The sequence below is a fragment of the Polypterus senegalus genome, chromosome 15, assembly GCF_016835505.1.
Source record: "Polypterus senegalus isolate Bchr_013 chromosome 15, ASM1683550v1, whole genome shotgun sequence".
NCBI classification, from domain to species: domain Eukaryota; kingdom Metazoa; phylum Chordata; class Cladistia; order Polypteriformes; family Polypteridae; genus Polypterus; species Polypterus senegalus.
Genome location: NC_053168.1, coordinates 26151171 through 26169537, shown reverse-complemented (window position 1 = coordinate 26169537; position 18367 = coordinate 26151171). Strand labels below are relative to the sequence as shown.

General features: G+C 36.9%; 1 protein-coding gene across 1 annotated transcript in view; it reads left to right on the top strand.

The window, feature by feature from the left end:
- fam135b (family with sequence similarity 135 member B) overlaps positions 1–18367 on the top strand; it is a 211707-nt gene that overhangs the window by 137359 nt on the left and 55981 nt on the right. The window contains exons 5-7 of the mRNA XM_039736980.1: positions 1308–1378; positions 7512–7685; positions 9771–9897. Of these exons, the coding sequence (XP_039592914.1) occupies positions 1308–1378; positions 7512–7685; positions 9771–9897 (372 nt within the window). The remainder of the gene's footprint in view (positions 1–1307; positions 1379–7511; positions 7686–9770; positions 9898–18367) is intronic.

Sequence of the window (18367 nt, the reverse complement as noted above, 5' to 3'; positions counted from 1 at the left end):
TCATGGGTTCAAAACTGAGGTTTTTATTCTAAAATTACCTTACAAAGGTTTCCTCCAAGGTTATAGGACCACAGTTACAAACAAAATTTTATTTTTCCTTCCTTTTTTAATTCTCTTCTATCTCCATTCACCTTCTTCCTCACTCTGACACCAGTTGAGGATGCGGGACGGTGTTTCATTATGTCTGACCTGGGAGTACTTCCGGTACCAGGGCATAGCCCAATAGAAACATTTCTGGATCAAGTAAAAGACCCGTAAAACAGGGATTATGAATCCCAGGAGCACCCCCTAGTGGCACCCATGGAGTCCAGCATGGCTGACTCACAACATTGCAACCCCAGTTATGCTCTGCAGGTGTCCTGGGATGCTTCCATCTAGTGGATGGTGGGATAAACATATTTCAGAATAGGAGCCTTCCCTTTTTGCTTCTTTGTTTTGTTCTGCCGTCCGGCTAAGGGTCCCATACCCATTCCAGATGGGATGCCAGCTAATCCTGCCTGGCACTTACAATTGTTACATAGAACTGGCTAATAGATGCACCTAGTCAGTCACTGTTCAATTAGTTCAATTTTGTTGTCCCAAGATGGAAATTTGGTTTTACAGAGAGGCCATGATATATCATTAAAGACACATCAAATAAGAACACAGTGAATGTAGCAGGGAGCATAATACTTAATAGTATAACATTATATCATTCAAATTACATACAAAACTTAAACCAACTTTAAGACTTGACTGAAGATTGCTGCAAATGGTAACTGTTTACCCCATGATTTAAATCCATGGATATAAACTTGAACTTATTTAGTTCAGCTTCTTTAGTTGGTATGAAGGACCATTTGAACCAGTTGGTTTTTTCATCCTGGGAACCTTGCACAGTGACCTGGTGCAGATTATTATTGAGAACATAGTAGAGGAGACCTGTCTGATAAAATACACTCTGCTTCCCATAAGACTTTCTTATTAAACAGGTTTTTCAGATCAGACTGTTGAGGACTTTTAATTTTCTTGCATTCAATTTACAATTTGATTTTTTATGGGTATTTTTTGCTTACATTATGTTATTACCAAACCACCAGAACTTAAGTAAAAACATAAGTCAAGATTTATAACATATTAATGTAATGGAAGGATTCAAACTAAAAAAAACTCTGCCTCCTTAGACAGTAGAGATGCTACTGCCTGTTTTTCCTGATGGCTTTGGTACTTTCATTAAAAGTCATTTTCGAGTGTATGATTGTCCCCAGATATTTATAACTGTCAACAATCTCCACTCAAATGTGTTACCAGTATTTTTATGCTTTTAGTTGGAAGAGGCTCTGAGTGAAGTGGACTTCCAGCTTAAGCTTGACCTACATTTTACAGACAACGAGCATCAGTAAGTATTATTTTAATGTAATGAAATTACTTTTGAAATATCTTTTTTGATTTATAATGGCATTCTATTAATATGACCAAAAAATTAAAGCATGTTCATAATGACATTCTGTTCAACCCATGTGTAGCAGATTTTTCATTTTTCAATTTTTCTTATTATGTGTATGCACATTCAATTCCATTTCCTGGCAGTGCACTGCTGTTTTTTCCATGATCACATTGGAATTGGGCAAAAGAGTCAGTAAAGCTTGCCAAGGCCACATCCAGAGCTAGTAGACACAGGGATGCAGTAGCTTATTGCAGTCAGTTGGATTACTTGTCATTGTAATTGAAGTGCAGGGAGTTGTTTTTATCTGTTAAAGAACAGAGCCCAATGACAGTGTATTTGTCAATGTTTCAATTAGACAATTTGCCATAATGTATTGTTTTGTTTTAAGTACTGTATATATCTTTGCCCAAGTGCTGTATCTTTCCGCAATGAAGATTAATGTAGTGAATTCTATTTATGTATTCTTAGGCAGACTGACAATCAGAATAGGACTTTGCTTCCAAAATGTAATATATGATCCATTCACCCATCCATCTGTTCATTTTCAGTAACCTCATATTCCAAATTAATGATTCAGAAACCCTTAGCCTATAAGGTATAATCAAGTTTGAGAAATACAGCTTTCTATGAAACAGTATTTTCTGTTTTTATTTACAATATATCCTTTTATCCATTCATTTTGGAAATAGCTTTTTCCATTCTGGTGTCATGTGGAGCCACAGCCTGTAAAGGTAGCATTAATCACAAGGCAGGAACTTATCCTGGGTAGGACGCCACATGCCTTACAGGCAAGACTTAACCATATATTAACACAGGCCCTCATTGGTAGAGATTTCAGTTAACCTAGAATAAGAACATGCACACTTGGCACAGAAAGTACCCAGACTGGGAGCTGAACTATGCATGCTGGAACTAGGAAAGTGACTCTGTGTCCATAATAAGGTTCAGTTTTATAAATCTGTGCCCCTGTGAAAGTGATACCTCTTACATCTACTGTATAAGTGATGTATAATTCGTGAGTAACTCCATACTTTACGATATTTAATATAATAACCCTTTATATATAGTGGTCATGCAGAGAAGCTTAAAGTCTGCCTTTAATCAAGGCGTTTAAAATAGCTTCACAGTGACAGAGTTGTTTCAATAATATTTTCTGAGAAAGATTTTTTCTGGAGTCACAATATTTATCATATCAAAAGTTCCATTGACCTATAGGGAATATATGTAGATGACATTTATAATGTAGTCGTTTATACAGCACATTAGTAATTCAAATCCAGGATTAACATTTAGCTGATGTTGCATGAAGTTCTTTCTTTGTAATGCTGAAGTTGCTCTTCCATCGCTGTAGTCCCAATGAAATGTTGAATGCATTTTTCTTTCTCCTCCAGTGGACTGGTGTCTGTGCTGAGGGCTGTTTCCAGCTGCCATAATAGGCTCTAGGCCCACACGATTCTAATATAAATTAAGCATGTTTCAGAATACTGTATATTATATGATATTTTTTATTCCTAAGGAACACCACACTAAGAATGAAAAGGCTTAATGCTGGACATCAGACCTCAGTCCAGTTTTTCTTACTTCATACAGCATGAAGAACTTTGAAAGTCCTGAAACAGATCCAACATCTTGATTCTCTACAGTTTGCCTGTCAGGCACATATAGCTGTGGAGGATGTACTGATCCACATGCTCCTCAAAGTCTATTCAAACTTGGGCAAAGCCAGAACCACAATCAGTGTAATATTCTTTGATTTTTCCAGTGCCTTTAACACCATTCTGCCTCATCGACTGGTGAAAAAGCTCAAGGATATGCATCTTAATGTCCCTAAAGTCACCTGGGGCCTCATGTATAACGCCGTGCGTAGAACTCGCACTATAACATGGCGTAAGCACAAAAGCAGAAATGTGTTTACGCACAGAAAAATCCAGATGCAGGAATCTGTGCGTACTCCAACTTCCACGTTCTTCCGCTACATAAATCCCGATCAGCGTGAAAACTAACGCTCGTGCACGCACTATGTAACGCCCCAAATCCTCCCAGAATTACGCCTATTTGAATATGCAAATCAATATAAATCGCCCTTAAGCGCAGCCTTCTGTGAAAAGACAATGGGAAAAGCACGGGGGAAAATATAAGAATTTCAGCGAATACCAAGTGGAGGCAAATGAAAAACATACTATTTGTTCAAATAAACTGTGGTATAATCAACAAAAGGAAGTTGATCGAGTGACATAGCGTGTTGGAGAAACTTGAAAGCTCACATTCACAAATCGCACAGTGCCGGAAATAAAAAAGAAGTCACATATCAAAGTCGCCGTGAAAAGCCGAGTTGTAAGCCCACTGTCTGAGTGTCATATGAAAGCTTATTAGGGTACAGACAAAAAAGGCACACAGTGAGGAAAAAGCACGAAATGTCAACTTCAATCTCGACATTTCCACTTTAATCACGTAGTTTATTTTGTCATTAAAGTAGAACATCATAAACTTCATCTTAAAATCGTTTAATTAACCAGTTTCTCAAATCACATCGTAATTAAAGTAGCACGTTAAATGCTTTGTTTTGTATTTGATCTTCTATGTGCTCTATGTGTGTGAATCACTACTTGCTTTTAAACCGCTCTCTTCCTCCAACTGGACACAGAATCAATTACATTCGTAATATTACAGTTCTCTGAATAACTAAAATACTGAGATGTATACGTGATATCATTTTCATGATGATAGGAGTTAAAGCACGTTATTAAACATGTGTTTCACTTCGATGAAATAATTTATTGCAGCAGTACAATCAGGGGCGGCTCTAGGCTTGTGGTGGCACTGGGCAGAGGAAGAATCGGTGGCTCCTTCGCCTGCCCGGCCAGTAAGGTAGCTTATGCACAGTGGATGGCTACGTCCGCTGTGGACACTGCATAGCCGCCGTGCTCATGACACAAGCATTTAACTTTTGCCGAAATTTGTCGCTGTGTTTTTAGCTGTGTTGTTATTTTCTCTTTCTGTTTTATATTCAATATATATTGGCATAGCCGTCACTGCAGTCAGTGCTTTTCTTTCCCCAAGTAACCGATTGCCATACAATCAGCTCTGTAATAGACGTTAAGCCATCTGTAAGCTTAGCCGATTCTTCAAAACATTTAAAGAACATTGAAATATCTTCGTAGTACATGTTTAATTATTCTATCCTTAACGACACTCCCAGTGAAGAATATAGATTATTTAAATGAAGTTAAAGTTTTATCTGTATAATTTAATAAACATATTTTGCTGAATTTCACCTTATAAATGATATCGTTTCTGTTTCTGAACCGCGAGGTCCATACAGGAAAGGCTTTAAAACATTTTGCAGTGGCTGAGACAGTGTGTCCTTGAAGCTGTATACCGATAATTCCCTTTCCGATCAGCTGCTGCTGTGATTCACACTCAGATACAGTGATATAAATACTCTGAGTGGTGCAGTGAGAGAAATATTGAAAAAGATGATCCGCTGTGGCAACTCCTAACAAGAGGAGCTGAAAGAAGAAGAAGAAGAAGAAGAAGAAGTGAGAGTAACAACGCTAAAGCAGTTATGGTATTTGGAATACTATGGCTGTTCCCTCTACCATTATATTGTTACAAGTTAATTACAATCAGATGCATTACACTAATAAACAATATGCGGTTAGTTTCGGTGTATTTATAAAGCCGCGTCAGGAAAATAAGGTGTAACCACACAGGAACAGTAGCACTGCTTTGACGCTGGGTGCCGCCAGTCTGCAAAACCGAGCAGAGAACTTGCGTACGACAAGGCATGAGGTACCGTGGAAAAGTGCGTGGATTTACGCCAAGTGTAGGTTTTATACATCGCGATTTGAACGTGGAAAAGTTCTTACGCAACGTTTCTGTGCGTACGCACCGTTTATACATGAGGCCCCTGGACTAGACTACCTGATCCACAGACAGCAGTTTGTGAGCCTTAAAGACAGTGTGCCAGAAATGGTGGTGTTTAATACTGGAACACCACAAGGAACTGTCTACAGAAACTCTCTGATAGCTCATCCATCACAGTTTGCATTAATAGTTGAGAAGACTCAGAGTACAGGAACTTTTGGAAGACCATCTTCAGGTGCAAGGAGAACCACCTGAAGTTTAACATCAGTAGGCAAAAGAGATGGTGGTGGACATCCAGCATGCCAGAGAATCTCAGAGACCAGTCAATATTTAGTGGGAGGATGTAGAAGTGGTGCAGAGCTACAAGTCCCTCGGGGTTCACATAAAAAACAAACTGGACTAGTCTAACAACACAGTGGTGCTGGACAAGAAGGGCCAGAGCAGACTGTATGTAGCAAGCTGCTGGAAATGTTTTATCAAGTCCATAGTAGCCAGTGTGGTGTTCTGTGCTGTGGCCTGCTCCATTACAGGTTGAACCCTGTACACAATGGAAGCTGGTATGGAAAGAGGATGGTGGCAAAATTTGATGTCATCATGAAAAATCGCAACCATCCCCTACAGGAGGCACTCACTTGGAGCACTTTTAGCCATTGGCTCATTCCATCGTGGTGTGCTAAAAAGCATCTCCGGGGATCTTTCCTGCATGCTACTTTCAGGCAATTTAGTGCTTCCACCCAGACATGCCAGATATACTCATTTTTGCTATTTCTGCCCAATATATATATCAATTTATCTATCTACAGTATCTGTTCATTGATTTATTCTGAGTTGTCATTGAAATCAGCTGACAGATACTGTTGTCTCAAGAAACTTGCCAGACATGCAGTGTTGCTGACAGGCAACATTTTCATGGGACTATTTTTTCCAAAATAACTAAATTAAAGGACATTCTGTGCAATACTAGACCTGCCCAGATAGTAGTTAACCCTTGCCAAACATGTAAATTCAATTTATTTTAAATGATGTTAATGACTTTAAAGTAGTAAAGACACAAGGAACATTCATATCTGAACAAGAAGCATGTTTTATTATAGGTTTGCTTTGTTGTTTGCTTATTCTTCTAGTTATTTTATATAAGCTGTTTTGTGAGGCTTATTATAATCTTACTGTAAACCCTCCATCTAGTCCATTTATCTGGTTCAGGTCAGGTGCTGAAATGTCCCTTCTTCCATCACCTCCTCCAACTCCTCTTTGGGGATACCCAGCATGTCCTACAGTGGGTCTGTCCAGAGGTCTCTTCCTGGCTGGGCACATCCAAAACACCTCTGCAGGGAGGCATCCTAATCATATGCCCTCAGCTGGCTCCCTTCAATATACAGTAGAGGAGAAGTGGCTCTACTTTGAGCTCCCCCTGATAGTCTGTACTCCTCATCCTAACTCTGTGGCTTAGCCTAGACACCCTACTAAGGAAACTAATTCTGACGCTTTTATCTATAATCTTGTGGGCAGAGATGAGGGTAGGAAAAAAGACCAACCAGTAAATCAATAGCTTAGACTTTCAGCTGAGCTTTCTCTTCACCACAACTGAATGGTGCGATATCTGCATAACTACTGATGCCACTCTAATTCGCCTGTTGATCTGTCACTCTCTTCTTTCCCCACTCATAAACAAGATCCCAAGATACTTAAACTCCTCCACTTGAGGTAGCACTTCCTACCCAACCTAGAGAGGGTACCTTTCTGGCTGAGAACCATGACCTCGAGCTGTAGGAGCTGATCTTTATAAAAAAAAAATTTGTAATTTTCTTTGAATTCTACAAATTTCTGTCTCATTTAATTTACTCATAGTTCATACCTCACATTACTAGAAAAAACCTTTGTTACTATTCTCTGGGTTTAATGTGCCACTGCTTTATGTACTTTGCAATATGGAGACCAATACATAATATAGTGCTGAAGACGAGACCTTACAAGTGCATAAGCATATCCTTCCTTGACTTGTACTCCACTTATCTTGCTATAGCTTAACATCTTCTGTAGCCATCTTACCTGCTTCTGTATACTGTCTGTATACAGAAAATGAAAAGTACACTATAGCTCATAAGTTGTTCTCATACAGTAAGATTATTTAAATACATGGAAAATGATTTGTTTGGTGGTTGCTGGCTTCCTAAGCTTATTATTGAGTCTATTAAACTCTGTAGTCTTTATTTTTCAGGTTAGATGATATTGCTACAGTACCTATGATAAGCAGCAGAACTCTTGGTCTTCACTTTCACCCTAGAAGAGGACTGCACCATCATGTACCTGTTATGTTTGACTACTTCCACCTCTCAGTCATATCTGTCACAATTCATGCGTCTCTGGTTGCCCTACATCAACCACTATTAAGGTAAAGTATGCAGTGAATTATTTCCATCTCTTCATCCACTTTTGGAACCTTTGTATTACATTAAACAAGTAGATCAACCCACTCCTAACGGCACTGGAATGGAGGCAGGAACCAACCCTGGATGAGATATCAGTCCATTACAAGGCAATCTTATGCCTTATTTGAAGGCATAATTTGTCATCCACTGGACTGATTACCTGCTGTATGGGCAGGATGTGTGTAATGCCTGCAGTCATACCACCTACACTTCAGAACAGGTAATCCACCTGAAACTAAGTATGTATGGGCCTAGTCAATGCTTGGATGGGAGACCATCTGGGAAAAGCTTGTGTTGCTTCTGGAAGAGGTGTTGGTAATTCCAGCAGGTGACGCTTAGCCTGTGGTCTATGTTTGGATCCTAATGTCTCAGTGCAGTTGATGGGGACACTGTACTGTAAAAATGGCGTTGTCTTTTGGATGAGACCTAAAATCAAGATCCTGACTCTCTGTGGTCATAAAAGATCCCTGGGCATCATTCATAAAGAGTAGGGTGTACCCCCATGTCCGGGCTAAGTTGCCCACCACAGCCTTGTCATTCTGGCTCCCTAATCATCCACTGACCCTAGTTGGCTATGTCTGTTACTCTTTCACCACCTAATTGCTAATGTGTGTTGAGCACCTGCCCACTGCAGGGCACACATACACTCCAAGCACACACTAGAGACAATTTAGGATCGCAAATGCACCTAACCTGCATGTCTTTGGACTGTGGGAGGAAACCAGAGTACCTGGAGGAAACCCACGCGGACACGGGGAGAACATGCAAACTCCACGCAGGGAGGACCCAGGAAGCAAACCCGGGTCTCCTAACTGCGAGGCAGCTGCACTACCACTGCGCCACCGTGCCGCCTATTACAAAACAAATTTAGGTTATATCTGGCATCAGCATTTCTGTTTGCTCATAATACCTAAAAAGTAATTATACCATTTTTATTTTTAATCTGCAGTGTTTTCATATTTTTCATAAACTCATCAGACTAATGATCAGAATAACTTAAAGAGCTGACTTAATTTGTGAAAATTATTTGTTAAACGTTCTGAACTCAGAAAAATGTATGATTCATGTTCATGATTGCAGCTCATTATGGTATAAATAAAGTTTTTGGTAAGACATTTATCGAATGTAACTTTTAACTATTACATTTTTTCAGTTTTACATATTTTTATTGTACTGACTTTTCTTAGATCCCTTTCTTTAATGCAGTAAACTACAAAAAAAAAGACCTCTGCAATGTACTTTGTTATCGAAAAATGCTTTATGTTTAAAAATTCAGTTTATTATTATTTTTTCCATAGTAGTTATATATATGGAGACAGTTCAATTTTGAATATGTTTTAGAATTAAACAGTTACTGTATATCTCCACCTATCCATCCATCTTCTAAGCCTGCTTATCCAGAGCAGGAATGTGGAGAAGCTAGAGGCTATCCCAGCAAACACTGGGTGCAGGGCAGGAATAATCCCTGGACAGGACACCAGTCCATTTCAGGGTGCTAAACAGTTCAATTGGATGGAAAAAGACTTGTGGTTTAGCATTTTTTTGACATCTGTCTCATATTATTATACATAAACAGTCATTTATTTATTGTTATATATCATGAACATTAAACATTAGTGGCACAGCACAAGCATAAAATTTAACATACTGCTTGTGTAAAGAATCTTAGAATCTTAACCCTTTTTCTTAGTGTCCTAACTAATGGAACAGATTATTGGCAATTCATTTCTCAAAATTGTCTATCCAATATACTGTGTAACAACAATACCAAATATATCTAATTTTTCAAAATGTGTCACGATGAACTAGAATATACAATCATCTTTACATCTTCTAAGTTCATGATCAGGATAGTAGCTAATACAATGCAAAAGACATCTTAGAGAGAGCTTTACTGTGCTACTGTCTTAAGTGTGAGTAAAAATTTACTATTAACAGTATTTTAGTATAATAGCAAGGGTTCCATGCAAGAACTTTGGATTTTCGTTCATGATGGCTTGGAACCATATTAATACAGCAGTTAATATCTGTTCATTTTTCTATTACAGTTTTGCTCGTGCAGGCAAGGGCTCATGGTTGGGAAAAGGTTCTGGAGAAAATGGGAACGACCAAGTTTCTGTGTCATTAGAGAACCTTGTATTTGGAGCTGGATATTGTAAACCTAATGTTACAGAGGTATGTCGTTAACATTGTACATGCAACCTACATTTTTAATTTATTAGATTACTTGTGATTAGTGTGTTTTAATACAGGCAGACAGACAGACAGACTCTTGGGGGATCACCCACAAAATTCATTGGACATAACAATAGTAGCTAGTTCAAACATGAATTTGAACCCTAACCAGGGGAGGAACCCTGGCCGAATCATGACACAAATCTACACAAAGGTAAGCCTCAGACAAAATCTCTACAAAAGAGAAAAACCCACAATGGCAAAATATGACATCCTACATATGCCAGTGTGATGGGATGGGGACAACTATTTTGCAGTAGACCATGGCATCGCCTTTGGCAGTGTTGATAATTGAGTAAGTAATTCAGCAAGGTTCCTGCTTTATTTACCTTACATTTATCTCTGTTGTAGCAGGGGGTTTACGGCCTTTTAGACTTGTACCACGGAAACTTAGACCCACTGGTTTTAAGAAACTGAATAATGCAATGTATTGGTAAACAAAAGGATTATAGAAATTAGATAGAAATATGAACTATACAAAAATGATGACTGCATATCTATGTTGACCTATAAGGTAGGTTGCAGACAGACAAACATAAAACAAGGAAGAGGCTGGCTGTTTTCTGGTTATTTAGAGTTTTAATTTATCTTGACACAGTTAAATAGTTTTACAAAGCCAAATCTTTAAAAGTAATGTCTGGTGTTGTGTGGAGTTGTTGCTTTGTTGCTTTGTTGCTGCTCTGAATTCAGTGGAGGACTCTTCTTGCGTTGAAGCACACTCTTTCTCTTTGCTGCATGATCTTTTGTTTGTGGTGTGAAGTGCTTTCCTCAGTTACACCCTTTGCTGTGTTGTCTGCAATTTAATGGAGAAAATCGTTACTATTTACTGTATGGCACAAGAGTTTAGATGCTGAAGTTCCCTTCTTGAAGTGATTAGCTTGGCAAACTGGATCCTAGCTCTCATGTTCACAAAGAGAAGAGGTTGTTGGCTTTGGCTCCCCAATTAAGAGTGGCTCGTAGCTTTTTAGTTTCAGAGAGCAGATTGCAGAGATTATCAGTCATTTTAGAAAATGAGAGCAGAACTCCCGTGGGAATTCCCTGGGAGTTCCCTTAGGAAAGTCATCAGAGAGAACCACAGAGTGTCCCAAAGGAATGTTTATGATGGTGCAGTGAGTTTTAACTGAATGTATAATTTCTCCTGATTGCATTAAAGTAACTTCCACTTACAAAATCGGTGTCTTCTTATAGTCTAGTTCTTCTGTCCAAAAGGGTTTTCATTCATTGATTTATAGCTCTTTATTTTTTCTTGAGTCGATTTTGCACCTTCTGGCTCAAGAAGTCTGCAGAGGGGGCTCTGGTGAGGTATCAGTGCAACTCTGATTTACTCATTTGTTATCAGATGAAGTTCTGGCAAATTCTGGTATAATCTGGAGTTCAGTCACTTAGTTTGGAAGTGTGGGAAGGCGCAGCTAAATGTCTGCTAAATCTGTTGCATTACAGGCCTTGTGTGCCACTAAAGCCTAATAGACATGTTGTGAGAGACAGTCATAAAAAACAACCAGTTTGGGGTATTTGGCTGTACCCTATTTAATTCACAATAAAATTTGGCCTCATACATACACTTAAGCAAATAAAAAATAGGCCAGTGGTCCATTGCTTAGGCTTCTTGAATGCCTGCTCACCTTTCAAGCATACAATCCTCTCTGAGATTAGGGTTCACAATGATGGAGGACTTCGATCATGTCTCTGCTAATGTAGGTTTCAGAGCGCAGGGGCCAGGGTCAGAGTCAAAGAGCCAGAAGTCGCATCTCTGTTCATTCTGAAAGTTGACCTCTGCTCTGAGAGAAACAAGAGGGGGTTAGTTAAGGATGGAGTAACACTGTTATTTTTCCCCATACCTTCAATTTTAGAGCCAGACTGCAAGGCTTGTTTGTGTGACTATATACTGTATATGCATACAATAAAAAGTGTACCTAGTGCTATTTACTATAGAAAATTGCTGTAGTACTGAAAGAGCGTCACCTTCTTATATAACTGTTTGCAGAACATTTATTTAGATGAATGTTTTAATTCATTAACACAGTGTCTTATAAACCTATTGATAGCATAGTAATAGAGCAGCAATGTTGTAGTGTTTCGCCCTAGGACGTGTAGGTAAGAACTATTGCCTATACACATGGCAGTGTTATTACAACTATTGTTGCTGTTATTACCAGTATTACAGTTACTGCTTCTTTTAAGTTTATTTTTGCACTAGGGTGCATCTTCTCTGGAGATTGTGTACCCTATTCTTGTTCATGGATGTGTATTCCTCTAATTTCAAAGTCTGTAAATTGTAATGTCAATTCAGTTGTATGTGCATACTGTCATTTTTTTCCAGCAGCCATAGCATAAACAAAAATGTATTGCTATGCTGAAGGAAACAGTACATCTATTTTATTTATGATATGTTTGTGTGATTAGAGGCCAAAGATTAACACAAATAGAATGAAAAATAAAAAAGAAATACAACACTGCACAGTTACTGGTATGGGACGTATGTTATGCTTTGCTGAAAGTGAAGCAGACTTGCTTGTTTTCCTTTTCAAACTCAGCCTGTCTATATGTGATGCCTCACCTTCAAAGTTGTGGTGTTCTAGTTTAATTAACTTACAGTATGTTATCTGCATGGATGGAGTCACTCTTCTATGGTGCTTTTGAGTAAAATACCCTTAAATGTAATATATCATACAAAGAGAGAATTATCTTAGGTCAGTATCCATTTACCAACCCAGCTGTACATGTTGAAATTCTTCTAACTTTGCACCCTCAATGCTTTTCTGTACGAATGGATAATAAGCTCCAAAGACAAGGACAATACACACCTTTACTAGTGCTTATGAGAAAATAAAAGAAAATTCTGCCTATCCTGGAAATGAAACTGAGCTTTCTTTATACCAATAGGATTTACAAAAGACTTTTCAAAAACTGCATTATTCATAGCATCTGCATAACAACACATCTGGACTATAGCTATGTGAAAACGGTATTGTTTTATAACAGCTCCATGAAGCTTACATGGTGGTCTCATCTTATCTTATTGTTACATACTGGGAATTACATGTTCTCTGCTCCTTTAGTTAGGGTTACATGCTCCTTTTTACTTTTTTTCATTCTCTGCTCTTCCCAGAAGTCATTACTGTAAAGGCTGTTTTTTAGCGGGGGAACAGAATGCCACACAAACAACTTAAAAGTCCTCTAGGCCCCTGAGAAACAAATTACATTGTATGCCATCCATCAAACAAGCATAATGTTCAAATGAACTGTGCCAATTAGATTCTTTTAAATATAGATTAAAAAGATAAGTATTATTCAGAAAATATGTAGGCAAAATGTGTTTTTATTTTTTATATAATGAACCAAAAAGTTTTTTTTTATTTCTTTACTATACCATTTTTATAGAGAAACATAAACCTTTGTTGAATAAAGTTTGTCCATAGCATAATATGTGATATTAAAATGTAGTGCTTTTTATTTAATTCTGCTATTAATTATCTTTTCACACGTTTTCAATACCACTGCTTATGTTGCAGAATGTCTGCATTTTACTGATTTCTTTTTTCTTTTTCTTTTTTTTTTTGCTGACACCATAAATTCTAATGAGAGTTTTTTTCCCTTTTCTTCCGGGTTTTTACACTAGTTTCCCATGAGGTGGTTTAATAGTTAGGCTACTAACAGAGCAGGGGGTCTCCTTTGATCACAGTAATCAGTCTGGATTTGCACTGTCGTACCTGCAGGTGAAGTTCCTGGATTACTGGCATCCTGCCTCTCTGTTTTATGTTGCACTTTTACCTGGAAGTGCCACGTTGTAACTACACGGTTCTGTTGATTCCAAGGATTGTGGAATATCTTTTAGAAATGTAAACTTGGACATGTCCTTATTTCATTAAGTTATATCATGCTACACATAAAGCAACACAAAAATAATTAAAACATTCATATAAAACACGTTAATGTATTAATTAATATTGTTCTTAAAAAACATTGTAATAGAACACAGCATATAATTCAAATGATAAAGTAGATATAGCAAGTATTTTGTTTACTAAAAAGGTATGAATGAGGTTTTTATAAATTATTCATAAGTATATCCTTTTTTATTATGATTCATATTTTCAAAGGCATTAAACATGGCTTAGGTGGGCTTAAAACTAAATTCATTTTAGAGGAGTAGTCAATCTTTTATGTTTTACTCTTAATTTAGCAATGTTCTGCATTCATTTTTCATTTGGCACATTCAAATCCAGCCATTTTTTCAGCAAACTGACACTATGATGTATCATTTTTTCATGTTGTATTCTTGCTACAATGAGCTATAGTGCTTTAGATATTATTACCTTTGTTTACAGTACACAACCTAATGTTATTTGCTCTGTAAAAAATGTTTCCTCAGTAAGATGGTGTGTCATTTCAACTTTTGGGACAAATATAGTATCTATCTATCTATCTATCTATCTATCTATCTATCTATCTATCTATCGTCTGTCTGTCTGTCTGTCTGTCTGTCTGTTTGTCCATTTAAGGCAGGGAAGAAGAATTATTGGTCCTGGTGGGCTGCAGAGGCTGCAGGTTTTTATTTCACACCAGTTGCTTAGTTAGAAGCTAATCCTTGCCAATAACCGATCTTATATATGTTCATGGCTTGTTATTGTGTGCATTTTGTGAGATAAATACACTTGCTTTAAGAGTTTCTATTCCAAATATAATTCAAAATTACTATAGTTACCATGAAGGTTCGCACAGTTTATGATAATGAAGAAAGTGAAAAAGAGACAACTAACTGATGGTGGCAACTTCTAGAAATGACTACTAAGAATCCAGTAAACACTACAGCCAAGTGATCTGTATTAAACAGGTAAAAGTTACTATAGTTTATTAAAGTAAAAGCAGTGTGCATAGAAGGAGGATCAAACAGATGAGGCAGGTTAATTATTTAGCTTTTTCTTCTTCAGATAACAGAAGGTCTGTAGGGAACTCAAAACCACAATTGGCAATTATGCATTCTGGGATAGAAGAGATCTTTTAATTAGAATTAGAATTATTTAAAGCACTAGTTTGTTTAGGGTTTGAGAACTCAGGTCAATGGTTTTCTTCTTCTTCCCACTTCTCTGGTCCCCATCTGGCTATATTCTTTGCTCCAAACATTTTCTCCTCGTATTCTGCTTTTAGAAAAAAATGGCAGTGTGAGATTTCTAGTACATTCATCAGAAATATTTGAATTTGAATCAGAATTTGAATTTTTTTTTATGTTCATATTTTTAAGTTCTTAACTGTTATTTGTCATGTTCCTGTTAATACACCTTATATTGTGTTGTTTGCTCCCTTAACTGCTTTTTGATATGACACCTAGCAATGATCAGAAGAGACATTCATGCAAACAACACAGAATCCAGAAAAACCTGACAGCAGAAATTTCAAAACTGGCTTTTGTTTTATGTTTAGATTTTCTGACATATTCATCGTCATTGTGATTTTCATTTTGCTTTACCAGATGTCTTGCTTATTTAAGACCTTATTTCTTAATGATTATTTTAGTAGCTCATGTATTGAAGTAGTTGCAGCTTATCAGTCAGTGTTATTTTCCCCAATGTCTACTCCCCTTCTTCTTATAAGTATACAATTAAGGGAAAAAACTCCACAGAAAAAAGATGAACTAACTAAAAATATCAAAAGGGAATTAAGAACTTAAGACAATGATAAAACTACCAGTATATCTAATTTTTTTATGAATGTACTATATATCTAGCACCAGAGTTGTATTCTAAATGCAGAATAAGAAGAAACAAGCTAATTAAACAAGATGATCAGTTAGAAGGAAAATGGCACGTTGACTGGGAAACTGATTGGAACAAAAAACTGCAGGCACCAGGTCCCCAGGAATAGGATTAGGAACCACTGAGGCCGTGTCCACATTACTCTGTTTTTATTTAAATGCGTCATTTTTAAATGAAAACTGTCTCCTCCCACATTAGCGTTTTCACAAGTATCTCCATCCACAATAAAATGACCAAAAATGCATATGATGTAGACATTTGCTATGCAAGACATGCATGCATCAGTGGAAAAATCCTATAAGAGATGTTACAGGATTTATCACAAAATTGTATCAACCAGTAAATTATTTGCTTTTTGTGCATGTAGGCAGCATTCTAAGTGTACAAAACGCATTCGAGACGTAAGTAACACAACAGGCCCCATAGAAAGCAATTCTTTTGTTTTCCTTCTATGAGGGTGATCGATCAGAGAATGAGATGTCGTAATGAGCCGGATACAATCAGATAAGGGCCATGTAATTAGCACAACCAGATTAGAGCACAATTAGAAGTTGTGTTTTTGAAAGTCTACTTTTTCACCCATCCACAATGCAACACCAAGCCAGTATTTTCAGAAGTATATGGCTTTGGAAAACATTTTCCAAAGTCTCTGTTTTTAGAGTTTAAAAACACTAGGATAGTGTGGAAAGATGAAAACGAAAGCGAATATCTTAATTTTGAAATGAAGAAAGAGTAGCGAAGACATAGTCTGAATTAGATTATGAGAAAAGAAGGATTTAGAATGTTAATGGCACTTGAACATACTGACAGAGAGGAACAACTTTTCAAGAGAATCAAGTAGCAAGATCAGAAGATGGTAGTAAGAAATAGAAACTTTTTAAACACCATTCCAGACTCCAAAAAAAAATGGTTTGGGGAAGATTCGATTTTGAGTCAACTTGTACAGTAGAAATGAACAATACAATACGCAAGGCCAGATTGGAAAGAAAGGGATCAACAACATTGTTTGGTAATGTAGAAGGTAGGAATTCCTGCAGAAACATCGGCTGGAAAGTCTTGGACAGAGGCAAAAACAGATGCTGAGAGCCATAAATTTGTCTTCTTTCCGAATACTGATTGTAAAGTATCAGGCATACTAAATAATCATGAAAATCATATTCCAGGCACAGTAACAATAGTAAGAGTCAGTGACATACAGAATATTACTAATGCATTATATGTGACTGAAAAGAAAGTTACAATATTCAAATATGCAATAAAGTCTCAATATTTAAATGCTCATTTTTAAGGGCCAAACAAATTATGTATGTATAATAAATGTAATTATGTACATTTTAAACTCAGTGACAGTTTTACCTGCCGAGCAACACTGAATAAGTGTTTGCTTCAGCTAGCATCATTATGGATCAGTAGTCTCAATAAAAGCTATAAAAAAGAGTTGGGGGTGTTGTATGGAAATGCCACAGCTAAAACAAGAACTAAAAGAATGATTTATTTGGAAGAGAATAGTCATATATAAAGGCAGAAAATGTCAGACATGGTCGGTGATCAGATCTAAAGGAACCAGTGTGGCACATAAAAATTGCTGCTTCTGTCATATTTTCCACCACCTGCTGAACTGCTGTCTGCCACACAAGTAAGTATACTGCTGATTCACAGCAGTATGTCCATGGGTAGATATTAGTCTGCTGGCAGTAGAAGGTCATTGCTAGAACAGAAAGGCCCTCCAGGAAGCAACCCTGTAATGTATGAAGCAAATATAATCTTTTATTTTTATGAGTATTTGCTTTTAATGCTGCTGCTAGCTAAATGAAAATAGTGTCTGCAAAGTAGGTGCACACTGTTGCAAATGTATTCATTAATGAAGACCTAAAATAGGTAGCTGCAGATACTAAAATGTTTATAGATCACCTGTTTTAGATGCATTAATGAAACAGCACATAAACACAAGTACGGTATAATACTTAACTGAGTTTGTCCAATTAAGTGCTGAGTGTGTTATTTACACACTAATCAATGTTGGACATTTCAGCATGTTTCACTATAATTAAACATTTCAAAGAGCAATGGATTAGGGGTAATTCATGGAAGAATATTGTGGTTGTTATCATAGCAATCTCTCAACTCACCAACAGTGTGCTGTATGTGCACTTAACTGTATATGGCAATCAGTCAGTTTAATTTAAATTGTTCTTGTATGACATTTTTCATTGTCAGGCTCAGAGGGCTTAATGCAAATAAACAAAACATTTAATCTATATTACACCTTTATCATGATCTTAAGTGTTTTCAGGTAAATTCAAAATGAACAAAAAGAAAGCAGAACAAAATATCAAATCCAAATAATTGAATAAAAAATAATATAAGCATTAAACACTAAATAAAGATAAATACAGGAAACACAAAGCTTTGAATTAGAATGTGGGACAATAAATGAGAATTTAAAAAATTCAAAAATACAAATACTCCAAGAAAACTCTAAACAAATAACATAATTTGTGATACAAGTGCAAGTCATCTTGTACACATGGACTGAGTGAAAGGGTCTGAATGTCAAGGTAAGTTAAATACCTTCCTGAACAAATGAGGTTTAAAGTTGATTTTGAAAATGATAACTTGAGTCAGATGACCTAATTCATTTAAGTGTACATATTAAC